This window comes from Chrysemys picta, chromosome 2 (assembly GCF_011386835.1).
Source record: "Chrysemys picta bellii isolate R12L10 chromosome 2, ASM1138683v2, whole genome shotgun sequence".
Classification (NCBI taxonomy): domain Eukaryota; kingdom Metazoa; phylum Chordata; order Testudines; family Emydidae; genus Chrysemys; species Chrysemys picta.
Window position 1 is genome coordinate 65,952,976 of NC_088792.1, and position 19,457 is coordinate 65,972,432.

General features: G+C 39.9%; 1 protein-coding gene across 1 annotated transcript in view; it reads right to left on the reverse strand.

Annotated features, from left to right (window-relative positions):
• SKAP2 (src kinase associated phosphoprotein 2) overlaps positions 1-19,457 on the reverse strand; it is a 155,517-nt gene that overhangs the window by 16,637 nt on the left and 119,423 nt on the right. Inside the window, exon 10 of the mRNA XM_005296977.5 lies at positions 4,490-4,567. Within this exon, the coding sequence (XP_005297034.2) occupies positions 4,490-4,567 (78 nt within the window). The remainder of the gene's footprint in view (positions 1-4,489; positions 4,568-19,457) is intronic.

Sequence of the window (19,457 nt, forward strand, 5' to 3'; positions counted from 1 at the left end):
TGCTTGAAGATGTATTTGCTCTTGCTAATGAAGTATACTTTGTCAAGGATGTCCACAATCAGGGGTTATTTTGTATCTCTATTTCCCCAGATAGCAGCAGTAAGCAAAAGTGTTGTGGTTTTGGTTCCCTCCCGCCACCACTTGCCATTGGCTAGATTTGCAATATATTCTCTCAGGTCTGCACCTGACCACTGTTATCCATGCCCCTCTCATGTCTAGATTGGACTACAGTAATGCTCTCTACTTGGAGCTTTTCTTGAAGACTACCCAGGGGATTCATTGCAGCCCACTTTCTCAGTGGTATTAGATATGCTAAGAGCATCATACTTAGATGTCTAACATATTGTCCTGCTACAAAGATTTCCTTTTTTGCTTCCAAGTTCAAATTAACGCTTAGTTTAATGCTGTGGGTCCTGGCCATTTTAGAGATTTCCCCCCTCCCACAGTGTCCTCATTAAGTAGCTGTGATCATCTGTGGCCATTAATGTTACCTGTCCTCGGTGTTAGGACATATTTGATGGATGGACCTTGCTGGTCCAGGAGCTAAGTGTGCTAGCCTTCAGGATACATTGCAAGTTTGAGTTTGAGTAGTTTGGGTTCGAGATAGATTCTGGGATCTTTTAGATATGGTAGTTGTTGTGATTAACCTGGGTATTATCTGAATGCTGTAAGCTACTGGCAATTTATTACTCATTTTGTCTTAATGCTCATAATACCAAAAATATGAGAGGTATCAAGAAAAAAAAACTATGAAAAAGTTATTGTTGTAAATGCATTCTACAATAACAAATCAGCAACATAGATTTTACTGATTATGGATGGGTTCAAACCTCTGATCTGCCTTCAAATTAACTAGAGAAGAGCTACTTATGCCTTATGTCTGGGATTGAAGAAATAAAAGGTGGGTTGCCATGGGCAAAAATTTGGCAAATATATTACACACACACTATGCAAACACACACACACACAACCTTAAACTTGTTAAACTGGATTTAGGGTTATAAATAACTAGATACTTAAGGAAAAAAAGCTTTATGAGCCCAACATAGTAGTCTCAAAGAGAAAGGTTAGAAAGCCTGGAAATTCAGAGTAAGATTATACCTTTTTAAAACATTAACATTAGAAGTATAGAAATGCACACATCAGGTCATTAAAATAAATTTAACACTGCCCTCATCTCCACTGACCTCCCACTCTACATAAGGCAGACATTTTTCATCCTGGTGTAAAGGGGGTGGGGGTTGATTAAATCTTTAAGAAGTTAGCAGAGCCTGCAGTTGTGTATTTTAAATCTACTAATCCCACTTTATCTGGCTAGTTTCCCTGTGGGAAGAAGGAACTCCAGCATTTTTTCTCATTTATAGTGCCTTGGCTTTGTACATAAATGACTGTGACATATAGGTGTGATCCTCAGGCAGCCTGCAACTCTGGTGTATAAATTACTTTATTCTGGCTCTTAAGAGGTCACAGCACCAGAGAAAACTACTACTACGTATGTCTAGGCTACATCTCATAGCATGACAGCACCATCAACTTTTGGGGCGTTGTCCCATGCTACAGTCCGGAATGTGGGTTTTTTTGGTGAAGAGATGCAAAAATTCTGCCCTTTTTGGGATCACTGTTTATGATCTTTAGAAATAGCATGTGTATTGTAGTGAGCTCTAGTGATGTAAAGACAGGGGATGTTCAGAATAAATAGCACAGTAGTGTAAATTTGTCTTAAAAAGAGTAAGATATGGTTATCCAGTTAATTTCCTTCTCACTTTTCAGACTCTCTGCTGTGATAGTGTGTGTTGTTTGAGGACACAAACCATCTGGTTTTCAGTTGCTCTGATGTTCCTGCAGAATGTACAAGAATGCACATAGCTTCCTTCTTCCTGGGCCCTTTCTCTCACTCTTGCTATCCACATCAGGGAAAGAGAATTATAAGATAAAAAGGAAGCATGGTAAAATAATTTTACCGGATTTATTTGGGGAGCCCGGGGTCAACCACTAGATGAGTCCAGTTTATTTTCTATATATTTCCCCTCCCCAGCATTTCTCCCACCACAGCTCTGTCCTTTCAGCCCCCTCTCTTCAATCCAGCATCTCAGTGGCAGAGCATGAATTCTCACTCTGCCACTTCTCTCAGTCCCTAATACTCCACAATCACAGCTATCTACATCAAGACAACACACAGTTTATTAAGTTTATGAAACCAATAATGGATGTGAAAACTGGTTTTGAACATTAAATCACTCTATCAATAATGCAAAGCTAGTTAAAGGCACCAGTCTTCATCAAAACCAGCAGATTAGACAAATTTTGAGTTTGTAGACAAACTGCTTGGGAGTTAAGATGAGACAAAAATGCTAGAAAAGCTTTCAAGATAAGAGATTTTCAATTTTTTGCCCTCATATTTCCAAAATTCTTTATCTGAGTTGCTTCAAATTTACTAGAAAAATTCTAGTCTGACAGAAGATCCCTTAGCTTCAATTACAGATTGAATGGTTTAGTTCTGGAAAAGTTAAGAAGCAACTGTGCCCAAGCTGAGTTCATAATGGAAGTTTAGCATCTCTCCATAATATATACCTACTCACTCTAACAGATAATTAGAGGAAAAATTAGTTAAGTGCAGAAGATGAGTTACTGATGGTAAGGAAAGTATCGTTTTTCTTGGACCGCTTGAGATTTAGGTACTGTATTCTGTGTGTATTATTTGTTGGAAAAACATCAGACATTTTTGAATAAGTTAGAAGTTCATATGATGTGATGCCTGGAAAGACAGAAATACCCTCGTCAACTCACTGCCCTACATGGCAAACAAACTTCTTGTGTCATATATTTAATTGTTTAGGGAAGAACAGAGGTCAGTGCTATGCTCAAGTGTTAAAACTATTACTTGAAATGAATTTCATGTCTGGGGAGAATTATTATGGTGCTTTATTTCAAGGATATTGTATGAACCCTAGTTAAATTTATAGAACTGTTCTCATAAAAATGGGGAGTGCTGTGTTCATAAACTAAAGTGCTAATATTTTGGTTACACTAGAGGATGTTATCAAAGTAAAATTTCTTTGAGCTGAAATATTTATGAGAATAACAAACATCTGTTGCTCACTTTATAATTGGATTGACCTATCCAGTATTATAATTATTGGCATGTCTAAATGACTGTTAACGCTAAGGTTTCATTGAGTCGTGTTGTTTTATGCGTGATTTTTAGTAGATCACAATGCCAGCAAATCTGATGACCCAGTCCTCATTTCCTTTCCAAGAAAAGGAAACCAAAACATTTTACTGCAACCTGTTCCTGCTTTCCTGTATGGGTCAGGAAATCAGGCCCCTGTTTCCTCTCCACATGTTGCAATAGGAAGAGTACTGCAAAGCTACTTCCTGAACACACACTCCTTATCCACCCTTTCCCTGACAGCACTGGAAGAGTGATGTGCAGTATAATATAATGGAGGAAGGCGACCCCAGACTGCATTACACTGCAGGACACAGTTACGACACGGCAAATCTGGCGTTGGCCGACATTTAGCTGTGAAGAGGTGTAAAGACCTGATAAGAAGCAAGTCTTCCCTACTTTCTGGTCAAAAAAGTGATGGTTTATCAAAAGGACCATGCCCTTGAGGCAGGGATATATCTTGTTTTTACCTTAGCTGGGAATGTCTTGCAGTCCGGAAAAGTTGTCCCTCCATGTGACTTTACATAGTATCTGCAGTTATTTTTCCAGTCCCAGTGACAATTAGCACAAGGGCAGTTTGCCAAGCTGAGGCAGAGACTTAGCCTTCTTAGCCTTCCCGGGCATTTGTGTCCTTTTCCAATTTTTTTGCTGCTGTCACTGGACTCTGGCATTTCTTACCCAATTCATTTGCTTTCTGTGATAATCATATGCAATGAAGATATGCATGGCCAACATTTAAACAGGCTGCAGATCAATTAGCGGTCTTAAGTTTATCTGATTTTTATCAAAGAAGACAGAGCTCTGGGTCGATTGTCAGAGCCTGTGTCAAGTTGACCTTTTCAGAGATGTCTACATTGCCAGTCCCCTGGGCAACTTGTTGTCCCCTGTTAGTCTCTGAATGGCAGAAGTCTGTTCTGCTCAAGCACAAAGTATACACAGATGTCTATATTATATTCTTATAGGTTTGACAGCAACTGCATGTTGTATCTATAAACTGTCCTTTAGCAGTGACACTTCCTCAATGATGATAAGCTAATTTATGCAACTAAATCTCCTTTGTGCAGAAATGAAAGCTAATTGAGTCATTACAAAGTAATTCAGGAAGGAATACCTTGTATAAATGGGCTTACTTTATAAATCCTTCTCAAGTGGTTTTCATGCATCCTAAATGGTGCTAAGCAGTTTTACTGCCCTAAAATACCCAGATGAAACAGATAACTTTTGGAAGCTGGGAAAACATTGTTTACAACAGCAAAAGGCAAAGACTGGAAAAGAAAAGTAAAGAAATATTTGCAGAAGAAAGAAAAACATTTTAATTACCTGAAACATTGCTAGTGCTCTCTTGGCTCAGTTTCCTTGGCTCTTCAGTCTTTGGAGGAGCACTCTCTTCTTCTTCTTCTGCAAATAGACAATTAGGAATGAAATGCTGAAGGAACCTGCTAACTGACAGGAATTACAGCCCATGTCAGTTAATCAATCACACTATCTATACTTCTAAAATGTAAATGCTGGGAGCCAAACTCTTCTGTTTTCATATTGCCACACAAGTTTGAGGGCTTGGTTGTTTTTTTGTTTTTAACCACTCTGGTAGCTCTCTTTTAAAAAAAAACTCAGTTGTGAACTGTTGAATTCATCTTTGACTCTGAAAAGTGGCATTTTGGGGCTCCCCCTTTGCAATCTTGCAATGGCTTCTAGAACAATCAGAACTGGGGTCCCATCCTCCCTGGCTACATCTATCATTCCAGGATAGGGAACATTCAGGCTTTCCTATTCATTCTTACATCAGAGGGGTGTGATTGTCACTGCCCCATACCTCCACAAAAAGTTGGGGGTTCCACAGGAGACATGGGCCCTCTTTGCCTCTGCTGTGCCATGCATGTACATTGGCTCCTGCCTGCTCAATGGGAGCATAGCTGCCCTGTTTTCAGTGGCTCCACCTACTGTGGCAGATCATGGGAACCACTAAAGGGAGTGTGTATGTGGGGGGAAGTTATATTTAACCTGGGCATGGGTAGGGGAATAGTCTATGTTAATACAGTCTCAGACCGTACCAACTAACTGTGCTTTCCTCCGTGGCTTGGGAGGGAGGAGAAGAGAGCTTGATGGAGCCCCTCAACCCTGTTCTCTTGCCAACACAGAGTTGGAACCCTCCTCCTCCCAGATACAAGCTCTGCTTCGTATAGGGACAAGAAAGGGACTACTATAAACTCCTTAGTTTACAATTCTGTTGATGATGCATAAAAAGGAATGGACTTTAACTCCCTCTATCATAGCTGTGTTCTTTCTGTAGGAGTAAAATGAATGAAAAACCAAAACCTAATCATAGTCTCTAGAACAGCACAGCTGACAACACAGATCCCCTCGCTAGGTATTATATTGACACAGCCACTTTTCAGAATAGAACTGCACTTTAGGTATGTCTAATTCCTTTGCTGCTATTTAACACACTGTGTACTAATATAATAAGTATGTTTGCTTTTAAGTACCATGAACCCATTACAGCTACTAATCTGATATTTTGTTAATAAACAATGAGTATAAAAGTCATGGCTTTTAAAATGTTCTTCACAAGCAGATTATGTAAGAATTTCATAACATTCTATGATGGGGAGGAGGGTGAGTTTCAGCATGAACATGTGATCATGTCTGGTTTGCATTAATAACTTTGTAAACGTATAGGTTCATTCATGCACATCACATTACACATTCAGGCTTCAATTCTGCAAATACTTAATAGACATGTTTAACTTTAAGCACAGGAGTAGACCTGTTGATTTCTGTGGGACCACTCATACGCTTAAAGTTAAGCACATGCAGAGCTACTTGCACGACTGGGGCTATAGGTTGCCAAACACAATATAATGGGAGACATGGTTATGTGATTTACTGTTCAAGGAGCTTTGTATTATTAATTTGCTAGTTAATCAGTAGTTTTTGTTGTCTAATAACTACTGACTAGCTAGAAGTTTGGTTAAGACAGACTCCAATGACTTGGACACAAAACAAGAAAACAATGGAAAGCGGTAAATCTGATGCTACTGCACAGCACATAAAAGAGAGAGAGAGAGAGAGAGAGAGAGACTATCTGCTATATTTAAACTTGTTCAACACTGAGTACATCATTACATCATGTGGGACATGCTAAAAAAATGTAACAAAAGTATCCTTATATATCCTCAAGGGCACCAGGAGGCACTCATTCCATGGCTTACAACCATTTTTATGCCACTTACAAGCAATATTATCCTTTTGTCTGTCATCTTTTCTACCCACAATGCATTATCTCTTCCTATAAACACTCAATTCCAGGTAAGAGACAGATTATTATATACTGCTAGAAATAATTTTTTGGTTATTGAACACTGCAGAATTATTATTAAGAATGTTCATACCATGCTGCTACTCTTTCCATCAGTTCTGTGATAATAAGAACTCCATTTTAGTAAGTATTTTTCCCTTCCCTCTCTCTAATTTAAAAAGGGAAAGGGAAAGCAGTGCAGGTTTGAGAAATTTTTCCACAGTAAGACAGAGTACCTATAAAAATAAACACTATACTGTGGGTTCACAAACAAAGTTCATAAATAAGTACAATTCTCCCTTTAAAAAAAGATAAACATTGTTTAAAACTGATGGTCATTTCCTAGACTTGTATTTGAAGTGTAAGAGGAGAAAAGAAAGACTGAACCCAAGTTCCTTCAAAACCCCAGTGGTTCTCCATGTCAATTAAATATTGCTTTGGATCTAACGGACTTGGGTCATGGGAGCTTAAAGAGGACATTTAGCTCCTAAATACAACTTGCACTTTGGGCCTGGAAGCAGTGTCAAACCTCCTGTAACCAACAGCAGTCTCAAATGCGTAGAGACACTGGTCAGAAACTATGTTGCAATGTTTGCAGCAATGCATAGCACAGATAGTATATACAACATCAATTATTGAGGAGAAACAGTACGACAAAAGTTAAATTGTATTATCAAGAATGTGTGTCACAGGGAGCCACAGAGATCTTCAAAATAATCGTAGTTCAATCTTTCCCCTCTCCCCTCACTTTCTACCCTTCAGGCTGGGAAGAGACGTGTCTCTCTAGTTTCTCTCTCCAGATCAATAGGAGCTCTGATCAAACCCAGAGCTCTAGAAGAGCTGTGTATGTGTCCCAAAGAAATGCATTTGGGCCTACAGCAATAGGTTGAGGATCCCTAGAGACTAGAATATAGAGACACTTACAGCATATCTCCACTACTAGAAAGTTAAAAGATTTTTTTTCTGGTAACAGATCAGGGAGGAACTGCAAATATTAAAAATAATAATAATAATAATAATAATTCCTGTAGATTTCACAGCTGAATTCTAAAATTTTGCACTATGAGTTAAATATGTAAATTACTACCAGGAGATTGCCACAGCTATTCCCCAAACACAGATGGCTCTACCTGCACATATGATTTAAAGCGAATACAACGAATACAACAGTATCTGACTTTTAGACATGAGTCTAATTGATTTTTCTTCCTTTTTGTTCTTCCCAGAGAGAGTCAGATTATATGAATATAAAAATGTACTAAAGTGTAGCTTGCATAATACATTTCTGCAACAGAATTGGTAATCTCCCAGATAAATATGTATAAAGTCAGCATTCCACCAAAAAACTGATAGTCAACCACTTACCTACATTAGATCTTATATTAATAGCAGTATTATTAGCTAGTATTTGATTGTGTTGTGTTATTTGATATAGACACGGTCATTATACAATATTAATTAATACCCTGGATAATCACAGTTTGTGGGTTAATATATTCCATTCAACACTTTAATAACAGTAAACAAAAACAGCTCAGCTATGCAGCAAAATCCATCAAACCACACAGATGGTTATAAGGTTTTCATTATGTGGTTTCCATAGCAATCATATTGCAAATCTGGAAGCTTCTTGCAAATAAGCAGCTTGTATTTACATGCCTCTCAGCTGCAGCATGGAATTCTACAACATGTGAAGTTATTATTCCGATCACATATTGTTAGAAGAATTGTTGGGAGATGTTTGGATCAGTCCAGATTTAAAAAAATACTGCAGTGAACTAATTTTTAAAAATTTATTCAAGCATTTTGATATCTGTAATGCATACTAATAGATCCACATTTGAAATTTCACTCTGGTGACAAAAGGCTACAAGCATATAAGCTTGTCCTCTGGAAACCCCCCCACAGTACATTAGTAAAAATCAAAATGACTTCACAAGGTAGAGATGATAGAGACACACGGGAAGAACTCAGATGAAACTGAACAGCCATTGCTTATTTGCTCAACAGGAATGTAAAGGTGTAAGAGCCTATTTAAGAGACAGACTGAATTATTTCTCCAGGATGTATATTTTTCTTAAAATGACCCCATGTAACTATAAATGGGAACTCTAAAAAGAGAGTAAATGCTTACTGTGGGGAAGAGACAAGTACTTTTCTCTCCCTGATTTATAAACTTAATTTTACAAATTGAGCCTGCTCTGTAACAGATGGATTATTACCCTAATAAGCAACATAACTCTGTCCAGCTATTCAGTTTCACAATAGCTAGATCTAGCTTTTACAAATATTTTTGTTTTGGGGAGGATGTGAATAAACAAAAGGAAGGAGCAATATGCAAACAAGTTAAATCCATATTCATCTTCTTAAGTTGAGGTCCATATCTCCCATTCCCTTTCCCCGTCTCCTCCCCGCTGCTCCCTGCACTAGCATAAGCAGTGAGGACTCAAATCCCGGGACCACTTGGTTTACGAGGAAGTAAGCAGAAATAGCTCTAACACACTATACTTTCCCAAAGATCTGCAGAAGTTATTACCCTTACATTCTGTGAGATTAGTACTCTCCCTTTATGAAGGAATAAGGTCAAAAGGATGGATGGTCTCTGTGATATCTTCCCCCTCTCCTCCCAGATTTCCTTATGGAAGCTGATGCTTAGTCAGCACTACCTTGCATGGTTCTCCCCCTGCACTGAGAAAGCTCACTGTGGAAGGAAGAGGGTTATGTAGCTGCCACAGCCAGAGAGGCTATGGGAAGAGGGGAGGGTGCAAGGAGCAGTGCGGCGGTATTAAGCTTATGCGTGAATACAACTTCTGGGGGATCCACAAAAGTTTCCTGCATATCTTAGGTTATCTCCAGCACGGTTAGTCTCAAACCTTTTTGGTGCTGCAGGGGTGGTCAGGACATCTCAGCACAGAAATCATTGCCCAAAAGCTCAGGTGGCTTTACATGCCTTTTATCCTCCCAATCCTGGCCTGCTTTGGGGACCAGAGAACCTCCTAGCATAATTTAGATAGCTCTGGGGGCCTGTCTAAGTTAAGGTAGCCCTCACAGACTACCATATTGGCCACACCCCTGCACAGAATTGCTGCAGCACTGTGTGCTGTAGCTGGAGCTACAGCCTGATTCCTCTGAATTCAGGAAGCCTCCCCCAGCTGGAATTAGGGGCCAGATTTAGAGTGAGAATCTCATCCTTTGGATCCATAAAACTTCTCCATGGAAGTAAGGATGTCTGTATGCTTGGTGGGTCTTTATTCCCCTCCAACAGAATGATCTGTGAGAAATTCTACAAGTTCAAACTAGCTAAGGTTCCTGGCCCCTATTTGAATATGACTTATGCAGGGAGTTACTTGGTCCGAAGTCTACATGATGGTTGGGCATAATAACAAAAATAGATACATTCCCTACCTCATGGGGTATTTCAAGTATAAATTCACTTATGTTTGTGAAGCACTTTGATAGTATGGTGATGGGGAGTGGGTAATATAAGTACATAGGCAGACAGATAGAAAATTAGTTAATTATTCAAAGATTGGGTTAAATTAAGAAAAAGAATCCCACTAAAATCACATACAACACAGTCCTCACTGTAACACACACTGTTAAGTATGGTTAAACCTGATGCCTGAAGCTGTCTACAATTAGACATTATCAAACACCTGTTTTTTTATTGCTTAGATGAGATAGTATGCTCATTGTTTAAAACAATACTTATGTTACCAGAAGTATAACCACATAGTATAATATTGTGAGAGGGGGAGAAAATGGGTGGGAAAAAATCATGTTTTTTAATGAATTTGTAAAAGGTGAAAGCCATTGCATTTTCATGCACTTGCACATGCTGTTTTTCAATTTGCCACTGTCTTCCTCCACATGAGGGAGAGTGGGGAGATGTACTATAAGGACATGTTTATGAACAGATTGTTACTAAATGACCATTCACTATTAGAGAATCCTCCCCCTATCAAAAGGGCAGGGTTTAAAGCTCCTCTTATGAAAAGTATTTGTGTTTTTGAGGGCCTGGGGAATATGAAGCTTACAAGGCTCAGGGCTTAAATTTTTCTCTTTGGGCAAAGGAATAGGGGAACAATGGGGGAAAGGTGTAGAGTAGGGGCTGGGCCAGTTTATTTACCTGCTGACGCAGCAGGTTTGGCCGATCGCGGCCCCCACTGGCTGCGGTTCGCCGTCCAGGGCCAATGGGGGCGGCGAGGAGCCGCGGCCAGCACATTGCTCGCCCGCGCCGCTTCCCGCTGCCCCCATTGGCCCGGGATGGCGAACCGCGGCCAATGGGGGCCGCGATCAGCCAAACCTGCCGCATCAGCAGGTAAATAAAACTGGCCCGGGCCGCCAGGGTGCTTATCCTGGCGAGCCGCGTGCCAAACGTTGCCGACCCCTGGTGTAGAGACACCTATTTTCTCAAATGTGAAATTCAGAGAAATTTTTAAAAATTGCTTTTGCTTCTTTTTTTGACAAAAACTTTCACTGTTGTTTTGAGGTGGTGCACTGTTTCACTTGATCTTTGCTGTGTCTTCTCAGTTACGCATAATTTTTAAATGCTTTCAGGAAATCCAGACACATGCTACCATATATTTGCTTGAGATCTGAAGACTCGTTTTCCCTCTTAGTTTTCCAACATCCCTTTCCCCTCCTTTTCTATTAAGGCCCCATTTTGTTCAAGGATTGATTTGAGCAAAGAAGTTTCACCCTTTGGATTGCCTGGAATTATTTGTTGAGAAAACTGAACAAAATATTCTAATTCATAATATAATGCACAGTCTGGTCCTCATATAGGATAAAATTTTCAAAAGTGTCTAAGGGACTTAGGGGCCTAAGTCACATTGCTGTTCCAATGTGATTTATGCTCTTAAATCACTGAGGCACTTTTGAAAATTTTGCCCATATGACTTTGTCCTCTGATTAGATGACCAAGCTTTTAAAATTGGATGGCAGCTTCTCCGAAGTAAAGGTTTTACCTCACTTTTCACTAAAGCCTGATTTTGGCCCCAGCTTTAAAATCATCTTTCAGCTTCAAACTTGGTATGTAGTGTCTAGACAGTGGGCAAAATTACAGATATACCAGACAAGATTTTTTTAGCACAATGTTTACACAGTTAGAAAAATGTTCCAATTTTAGGCAGAAAAACCCAGCTTAAATATGTATATTCTTCCCCTTTCTATGGAAGTTATTAGGTTATTCTTCTCATTGAGATATAGAACTATTTCTATAAAGCACAGGAAGCCAAGATTTTATATCTGTTTGGTTTCAGATATTAAAATGGTTTAAGTGTTCAACATGACCTTTTATAAACCTTGATACTAAGTTGTTGTTAAAATACATGATATTAAATACTATGCAATAAATATAAACAATTCTCTAAATAAATAGATATAGTAATCAAATATGCAAATAAACCATGCAGTGCAATTTATCACTAGAGTTATTTGATAGATATATATATAGGTTACATTTCTGTGGCTTAAATTTGTAGATTAGTAATACAGAGAAGAAAGTGTTCATACATCATGTAAAGTTTATAAGCAGCAAGATCTTAGATTAAAACCCATTCCTTAAAACAAAATAACCCTAATTGTGACAAATGTGACTTGACATAATATTTACATATATGAAAGCAGCTTGTTTAAACCACAGTATCAGTTCTATAGTAATTTGTAGGGTTAATTTATTCAAATTTATAGTTCTTCCCTTTTTTGAACAACTTCATTTCTGGATTTAGAAGAAAACAAGGCAAGTCATTTCAGCAAAGTTCACTTAAGTGAAAGGAAATGATATAGTTGTTGGCATGTTTCTCTAGGACGAGTCTGGCTCAGGGATGCTATAATTGCTTTAAAAATGTCCAAGCAACTGACACTTTTGCATTCTCTGTATTGACCACTGACAACACAGTGGGGAAAAAAATCAGCAGCATGCACCCTTTGGGTATTTTAATGGAGTCAACATGTCCTTTTTGGTTGTTTAAAGTCAACGTTACCAAATTACATGAAGCTAATTCTACTAAAATCTTTTACCTGGCTTAAATGACAAAATAAACCCATCGTAATATTATGATACACAGTCAAACAAAATCAAGCAAAATGCAGAATGAGCGGAAAATTAATGAGCAGAGACCTTGATTTTTTGTGTGTGCAGTATAATAGTTCAATTAGTGTCCCACAAATCAGTGTTATGTTTTTTCCTGATCTCCCATACAAATTTCCTGGATCTTACTACAACTAACTCTATAGAATGTATTTATCTAGTGCCTATTATAGCTGAAGGAATCTTTCTAAATTTTTCAACATGCTAAAAACATATGAAATTCAGCAACAGAGAATCTTAATTCACATTTCCCAATACACAAACACCAGTTTATAGGCTCCCCAACAAAAGAAAAACCAAAGATCTAACCACCATAGTGGGAAATAACCTGATAATCCTTTAGCGTCCATTGCCGCTGGTAGAGAAATGGGACCGTTGTATAAATAGTGGAGGAAAACAAATGGTTATTAATCCTGTCAAACCCCCGATAGAGTGGTCTGTTGGCTGAACTTTATTCTCACACAGAGCCATCTGGAAGTCTTAAGGTTCCATCAGCCTCCAAAAGTGGACTACCAAAAAAGGCCTTTCTCCCCTGAGAAAAAGCTGTGATCTGACCTCAAATCAAAGGTGGCAAGGGTTGGTCCATGACAAAGGAGCAACCCATTTCCCCCATCTCCAATCTTTTTCCATATACCACAACCAGAGTGCAATCAGCTGTGTGTGAATTAACTCAGAAACGACCTGGGATAGTCTCACGGTTATCCTGGAAGCCATGAAATCCTGAGCAGATCCAGAAGAACAGTCATCTATTGAATTTGTCATGAGATATTCAGCCTTGGTGCCATGTGATAATCAGGTTCCTCACTGTGGGTTTTTTTGTTTTGTTTTTTTGTGGGGGTTTTTGTGCCTTTTTACTCCCTATCCCCTTAAATGTGAGAGTTTAAAAGGGACACATGAGCTACACATTTTAATTATATTTAAGACGGATATATATAATTGGTTGAAAGGCTCCTGCTTATTGATTATGTTTTGCTTGGCTTAATTCCTTCAGTTTAGAGGAGGAAGGGAGAAAGAAGGCTGGTAGTGGTGACAGTCCCTATGGCAATTAGAAGTTCATTGAAAGGGGGGGAAATTGAGAGGGAGATTTATGATAATGAGTCATCAGGGTTGGGGAAATCTTGTGGGGAAGGATTTATATCTACAGTATCTGGGTGGATAAGATGGACTTTGTGGGCCACTCTGCTGGTTCTTACTTGAGCACCCAGCTGGGTCAGCTGTCTCGCTTTAATACCAACGTTATGGAAGCCAGGAAGGCTGAACAAGGATATCCCAAAGCAGCTATAGGAATGTATTGTTTCTCAACAACAGTATCCAGTGGCATTAACAGTCTGATCGTGCACTCCTTCAATCAGAAATTCAAAAAATATGGGCTCCCAGATTTAGCTAGATATGTATACCATGCTCATCGCAGTGATAAACAAGCACCAGAATGGGCCCAGAATCTCTACTATCATAAATATATGTATAATAGACCTCGGACTATGACCTACCAACCTAAAACTATTTCTCATTTTTTAGAATTAGTAAAATGTCTCCCTTACTGGGATACTTGTTTGCAATGCTTTGCTTTAGCATTATTGCATTGCTTCTTAATTAGATATGGACAGTGACACAAAGAAAACTACTTTGCTTTCATAAGAGGGAACTTTAGGTCCGTAACCCACTGAAGATGTTCATGCATAAACAAAGTGTTGTTAATATTTAACATGAAACCAGCTGTCAAAAATGTAGTCAACAGTGAAAGAGCTATGATACAAGTAAAATTACTTTGTGTGATTGTGTCTCTCCAGGATGACAAGCTCCTCTGAGATGGGATTCTATCTCTTAATAACAAACAACTTCTGTCACATAGTGTTCACATCATATTGGTTTTACAAATCAATAGTGTCAAAAGTGGTTTAATGTAGGTGAAGAGGAAATAGTAAAAAGAATGATTGATCAGTGCTGGAAATAAAATATCTTATTTCAATAAAAAGTGAATTTGTGTGAATGTGATGTGTGTTAATTTGTTTTAGAAAGATTTTCTTAAGCATCAAATTACAGGATTTGAAGTAGGTTCCTTTTTGATATGCAAGCGTAAACCTTCACATTTAAGTAAACAAGCTTGAACATGCCAACAGATAATGTAGATTTTGCTCTACATTGGGTTTTTTAATTTTTATTACTCCTCAGAAATACTGGCATAAAATTCAGCCTTCATCAAACTGATCACAGCTATACATTCTCCTTCCTTCATGAACTTAGATGACTTGTTATAACAGTTGTTCAGAAATTCAGGCCATGTATCACTATGTTTATGCATGGGACTTTGAAGCCAAAGCGAGTTTTGCATGTGAGTCAGTGGAATGAATAAAAACTCTCTTACTCAACAGGGCATGTAGTTCATTTACTGTTGTAGAGTTAGAAACTAACCACTTTAGATTCAGTGATTGTTATAAGATACCAAACCCCCTGACTTAATAGTCCCAAAATTTGAAACTGGGAAAAAATGCAGGTTTGGAATTGGTAAAATTCATATAGAGTTTAAGATAAGAACAGAACTTTACAAAAGCACTGAAAAAGTAATAAAAAACAGACAAGTCAATTTAGCTGTATGGAGTTTCCATCAAGGACTAATAGGAGAGCCATTGCTATGCTTTAGAATGCAAATGAGCCATAGCAAGAGGGGGGATGGGCAGAGAGTGTTACTAGACTGGACATGTGCCCATGATCTTGATGTTCCACATTAAGTTAAAGACAAAGTTTGGTAGTCAAAGGCTGTGGTAGGTATCACAAACTGTGTGTATGCAATGTGGTTTATTGTTTTCTGCAGCATATCACCATGCACAAAACACACTGTTCTGGGATGAGGGTAAGTCATAGAACCTGTGAACAGTCATACAACGTAAGGCCAGATGACGTATGGGCTTTTCATATACTCAATGTCACATTGTTTTATGATATTGTCACCAATACCAAATGCCAGTTATTGCTGACATTTGGGCTTTCGGGCACACCTCTGGCAAAAAGAGCAGTCTGAATTGAAGTAATGCTTATTGGGAGCATTTTTCAATACAAAACCCTGCAAGGGGACCCCATGGGTACACAATAGATCAGGGGTCTCAAACACGTGGCCCGGGGGCCGCATGTGGCCCGCGGGGTTGTTTTCTGTGGCCCGCGGGCTCCTCGCGGCCCCCCTCCCCCCCAGCATTTACCTAGAGCGGCTCCCTGCCTGCCCTGCCCCTGCCGCTCCGGGAAGCAGCCAGAACGTGGGGAAGGGGGGGCACAGGGCTCTGTGTTGTTCTTGCTTCAGGCAGTGCCCCCAGCAGCTCCCATTAGCCGCAGTTCCCCGTTCCCGGCCAATGGGAGCTGCTGGGGGTGGTGCCTGAAGCAACAGCAACACACAGACCCCCGTGCCCCTCCTCCCTCAGGTTCCGGCCACTTCCCGGAGCGGTGTGGGGACAGGCAGACAGGTGGCCTGCCCTGCCCCCGGTGCGTGTGGGGCCGGAGCCCGCCCCCCGAGCCCCTCCTGCAGCTCAACCCCCTGCTGTACCCCGCACCCCTCCTGCAGCCCAACCCCCTGCTGTACCCCACACCCCTCCTGCACCCCACACCCCAACGCCCTGCCCTGAGCCCCCACCACACCCCACACCCCTCCTGCCCTCCCTGGGGGCAGGAAGGGGGCAGAGTTGGGGTGGGGATTTCAGGGAAGGGGTTGGAATGGGGGCAGGGCCTCATGGAAGGGGTGGAGTGGGGGCGGGGCGAAGGGTGGTAGGGGGAGGTGTCAGTAATGCGGCCCTCAGCCAATGTACTAGTCCTCATGTGGCCTTCGTGGTCATTTGAGTTTGAGACCCCTGCAATAGATCATAGGGTCTACTGCTGAGAAGCACATCACCTAGCAAGAAGCAGGAGAGAATCTGTGCACTCTCCAAAAGACCCACCAGGATTTTGGCTGCTGCGTCCGCTCCCTCCTCTCAACCAGATGAGAAGAAGGGAGAGAGAAGATCCATGAATGCCTACTGCTTATCACCAAGATAAAGAAAAGGAGTCATCCTCAGATGACAGTTTACATAGATAAAAATCTGGCCCAAGGGATTGCCAAGAAGAAAGGATAAGACCCAGACATAAGGCTCTTAACTTCTTCCTGAATTCATGGACTTTAAATCGAAAATCATCTTAATATAGGACTCTTGTATACCCATAAGCATTCAACAATTGCTGGGAAATATCCTCAGGAAGCACATCTGGGAGGGTAAAATGAAAAAAAGCTCAGGAAAGTACTGCCTCAAAATTCAAAGTGTCACCAACAAATTCAGAGAGATTCTCTGAGCTCCAAACCATGACAATGTTTTGGATTCAAGCTCATTCACGTGATGATAAATCCATTGTGCCATGCCCTCTGATATACACCACAGACACGTCGGCCACCAGATTTATGTAGTTTCTAGAAAATTATGGATTCCTAAACTTTCATACATTTCAAACAAAAAATCTTTTCTATTTTCTGTTAATATGCCATTTATAATTGCTTTTCACTGCTTCCGTATATTTTGTGTGCTTCTGAGCCATATGACCAACTTTTCTCTTTTTCTTATTACTCATATAAATGTAATATTAATTTTACTGTTTGTGACCATAATAAAATATTTTGAAAAATTTGGTAACTTTAATATACTCTTTAGACAAGAAAGGGTGCAAATTTCCCATGCACAAAATAGCTACAAAACAAGTAATAAGCATCTTAATTTTGTCACTGAGATCCATTTTAAAAGGACTGCTTTTACGTGATGAACTGTCCTCACTGTTTTCCCAAGAAAGACTTCATTGTGCACACCTGCCATATATATCAACTGAAATTGTTCAGAATACTTCCTAGAAGCTCTTTTTCTAAAACTCACCTTCATTTTTAATCTCCAGAATGATAATAATCTTACATTTGCTCTTTTCACCTCCAAATATTCCATACATTTTACAAAGTGATTTACTATTTACATTCAGAAACCACTTCATCCATTGCTGAAATGCAGCCACTGGTGGAAAGAATAACAGTTTAACAATATCAGCACTGCAAACAATACGGGAGCACGAGAAGTGAAGAAGAATCTCATATCCACTTGTAACAGTACGAAGACAAGATCACTTTGTCTTCCTAATCTTAGGAGTTGATTGCCCTGTTGCAGTCCATGATTGGGACTTCGTGACACTAACCTCTATGTTTTCAAAGCAGTGTGCAGGATTTTAGCCACATAACTCCCATCAAAATCGACATGGAACACACAGGTAATCCCTAGTGCATTACCTTGAAAACTTAAAACTGAGGGAAGGATTTATGAGAAGGTTTCATTAACTGTTATTGTTGTGAAATCCTCAAGCATTAATGCTTAGAGAAAGGAAATACAAAATGACTGTAAGGGAGGCATCCTGGTTCATGAAACAAGAGATCTACCTTACACACAGTCATCGACATGCTTCTCCTCAAATGTAGGTAAAACACAGGTCATGTTTTAGTTTTTGATTCCTCTGTACTGACAGATCATGGAATGCATCAGTAAAGCTCATTTACTTCTGAGACCAAAACAGCTCTACATCCAAAAACGATTGCAGCAGGAAGGTATCAAGCTTTGCTACTTTCCTAGGCAGGATAAGTGAGAGTATCACCTTTTTATTAACACACAGATGCTTCAAGTAATGACTAAAAGGAATGGACAGGTTCAACATTGCTTACACTCTTACAAAGTATCAAACACTGGTGCAATAATAATAGTTTCATTGTTAAAGTGTTTGTTAGATGAAGCACCTAAGCACGTCAACAAAAATATAACTAAAGACATAATTACATATAAACAATTTGCCTAAATCAATCTAAGGCAGGAGCAAAACCCAAGCCTGGAATATGCTCAGAGCTGTACAAAACTTATAGACACGTCTTATCCTGCTCAAAGCTTTACCTCGGTTACAAAACATGGTTAAAGTCTCACCTACACTACAAAACAGAACTATTGGCCAGAATCCAAGCTGTGGCCAGTACAGCTTGGCACAGGTCTCAGATTGAAGGTGAGGTGGAAAGGCAAACTTTCCATTCCCTTGATCCATGGCCCAGCCATGCACTGAATCACCCCCAAAAGTAATGTAGAGCAGCCTAAGACATGCTCTTAGTTATACATGCTAGAATAGTTCTTTGTGGGGCTGCGCTGTTGGCTCAGGACTACTGAAACAGTAGACTCCGGCTCTGCCCCCACTCCCTGATGTCCAGCTTGCTCACAAAGAGCCCCTGTGCTTGGTGTGGGAAGTTTGGAATGAGTGGCGTAGAGCCAGCTATACCAGCTTTATGCCATCTAGGGATTCGCCTTATGTTGGGGAAACTTTGGGCAGTTCTTCTTCATCTGGAGTTGTTCCATGCATGGAGGCAGCATGGAAAAAAACACAAAGCGTTTTTAAAAAGCCTAATAACAAAATTCCAGTTTAATCAAAGTTTGATCGTATGCCAGAAGGTGGGCTAGATTAGCAGAACCCTATTAGAACTGGAAAACATTTCCTTCACTGCTCTCCAGGTTGGGAAGCTGAAAATATGGCCTGCCTAAAATAACCCAACTCTTCCCCCATCATTTAGAATTCCATTGATCCAAAGATCTTGGATGTCCTGGTATGATAGGATGCATAGGTTTGCTCTATGTAATATTCATTCTTAAAGTTATTTTTTTCAGGTTTGTACTGTCAGTTGTAGGCTACAATACATATTTGTCATGTCAAAAATATAGAGAATTGATTAATTTATCAGGCTATTAATTACTTAACTTCAGCTAGATGCCACCAGCCGAGCTACTGACTGGATGGGGCTCCGCTTCAATGCGAAGAAGTGCGCAACTCTGCGCATTGATGGCAGCAAAAGGGACTTGGTGCAGACAACGGGGTTCCAG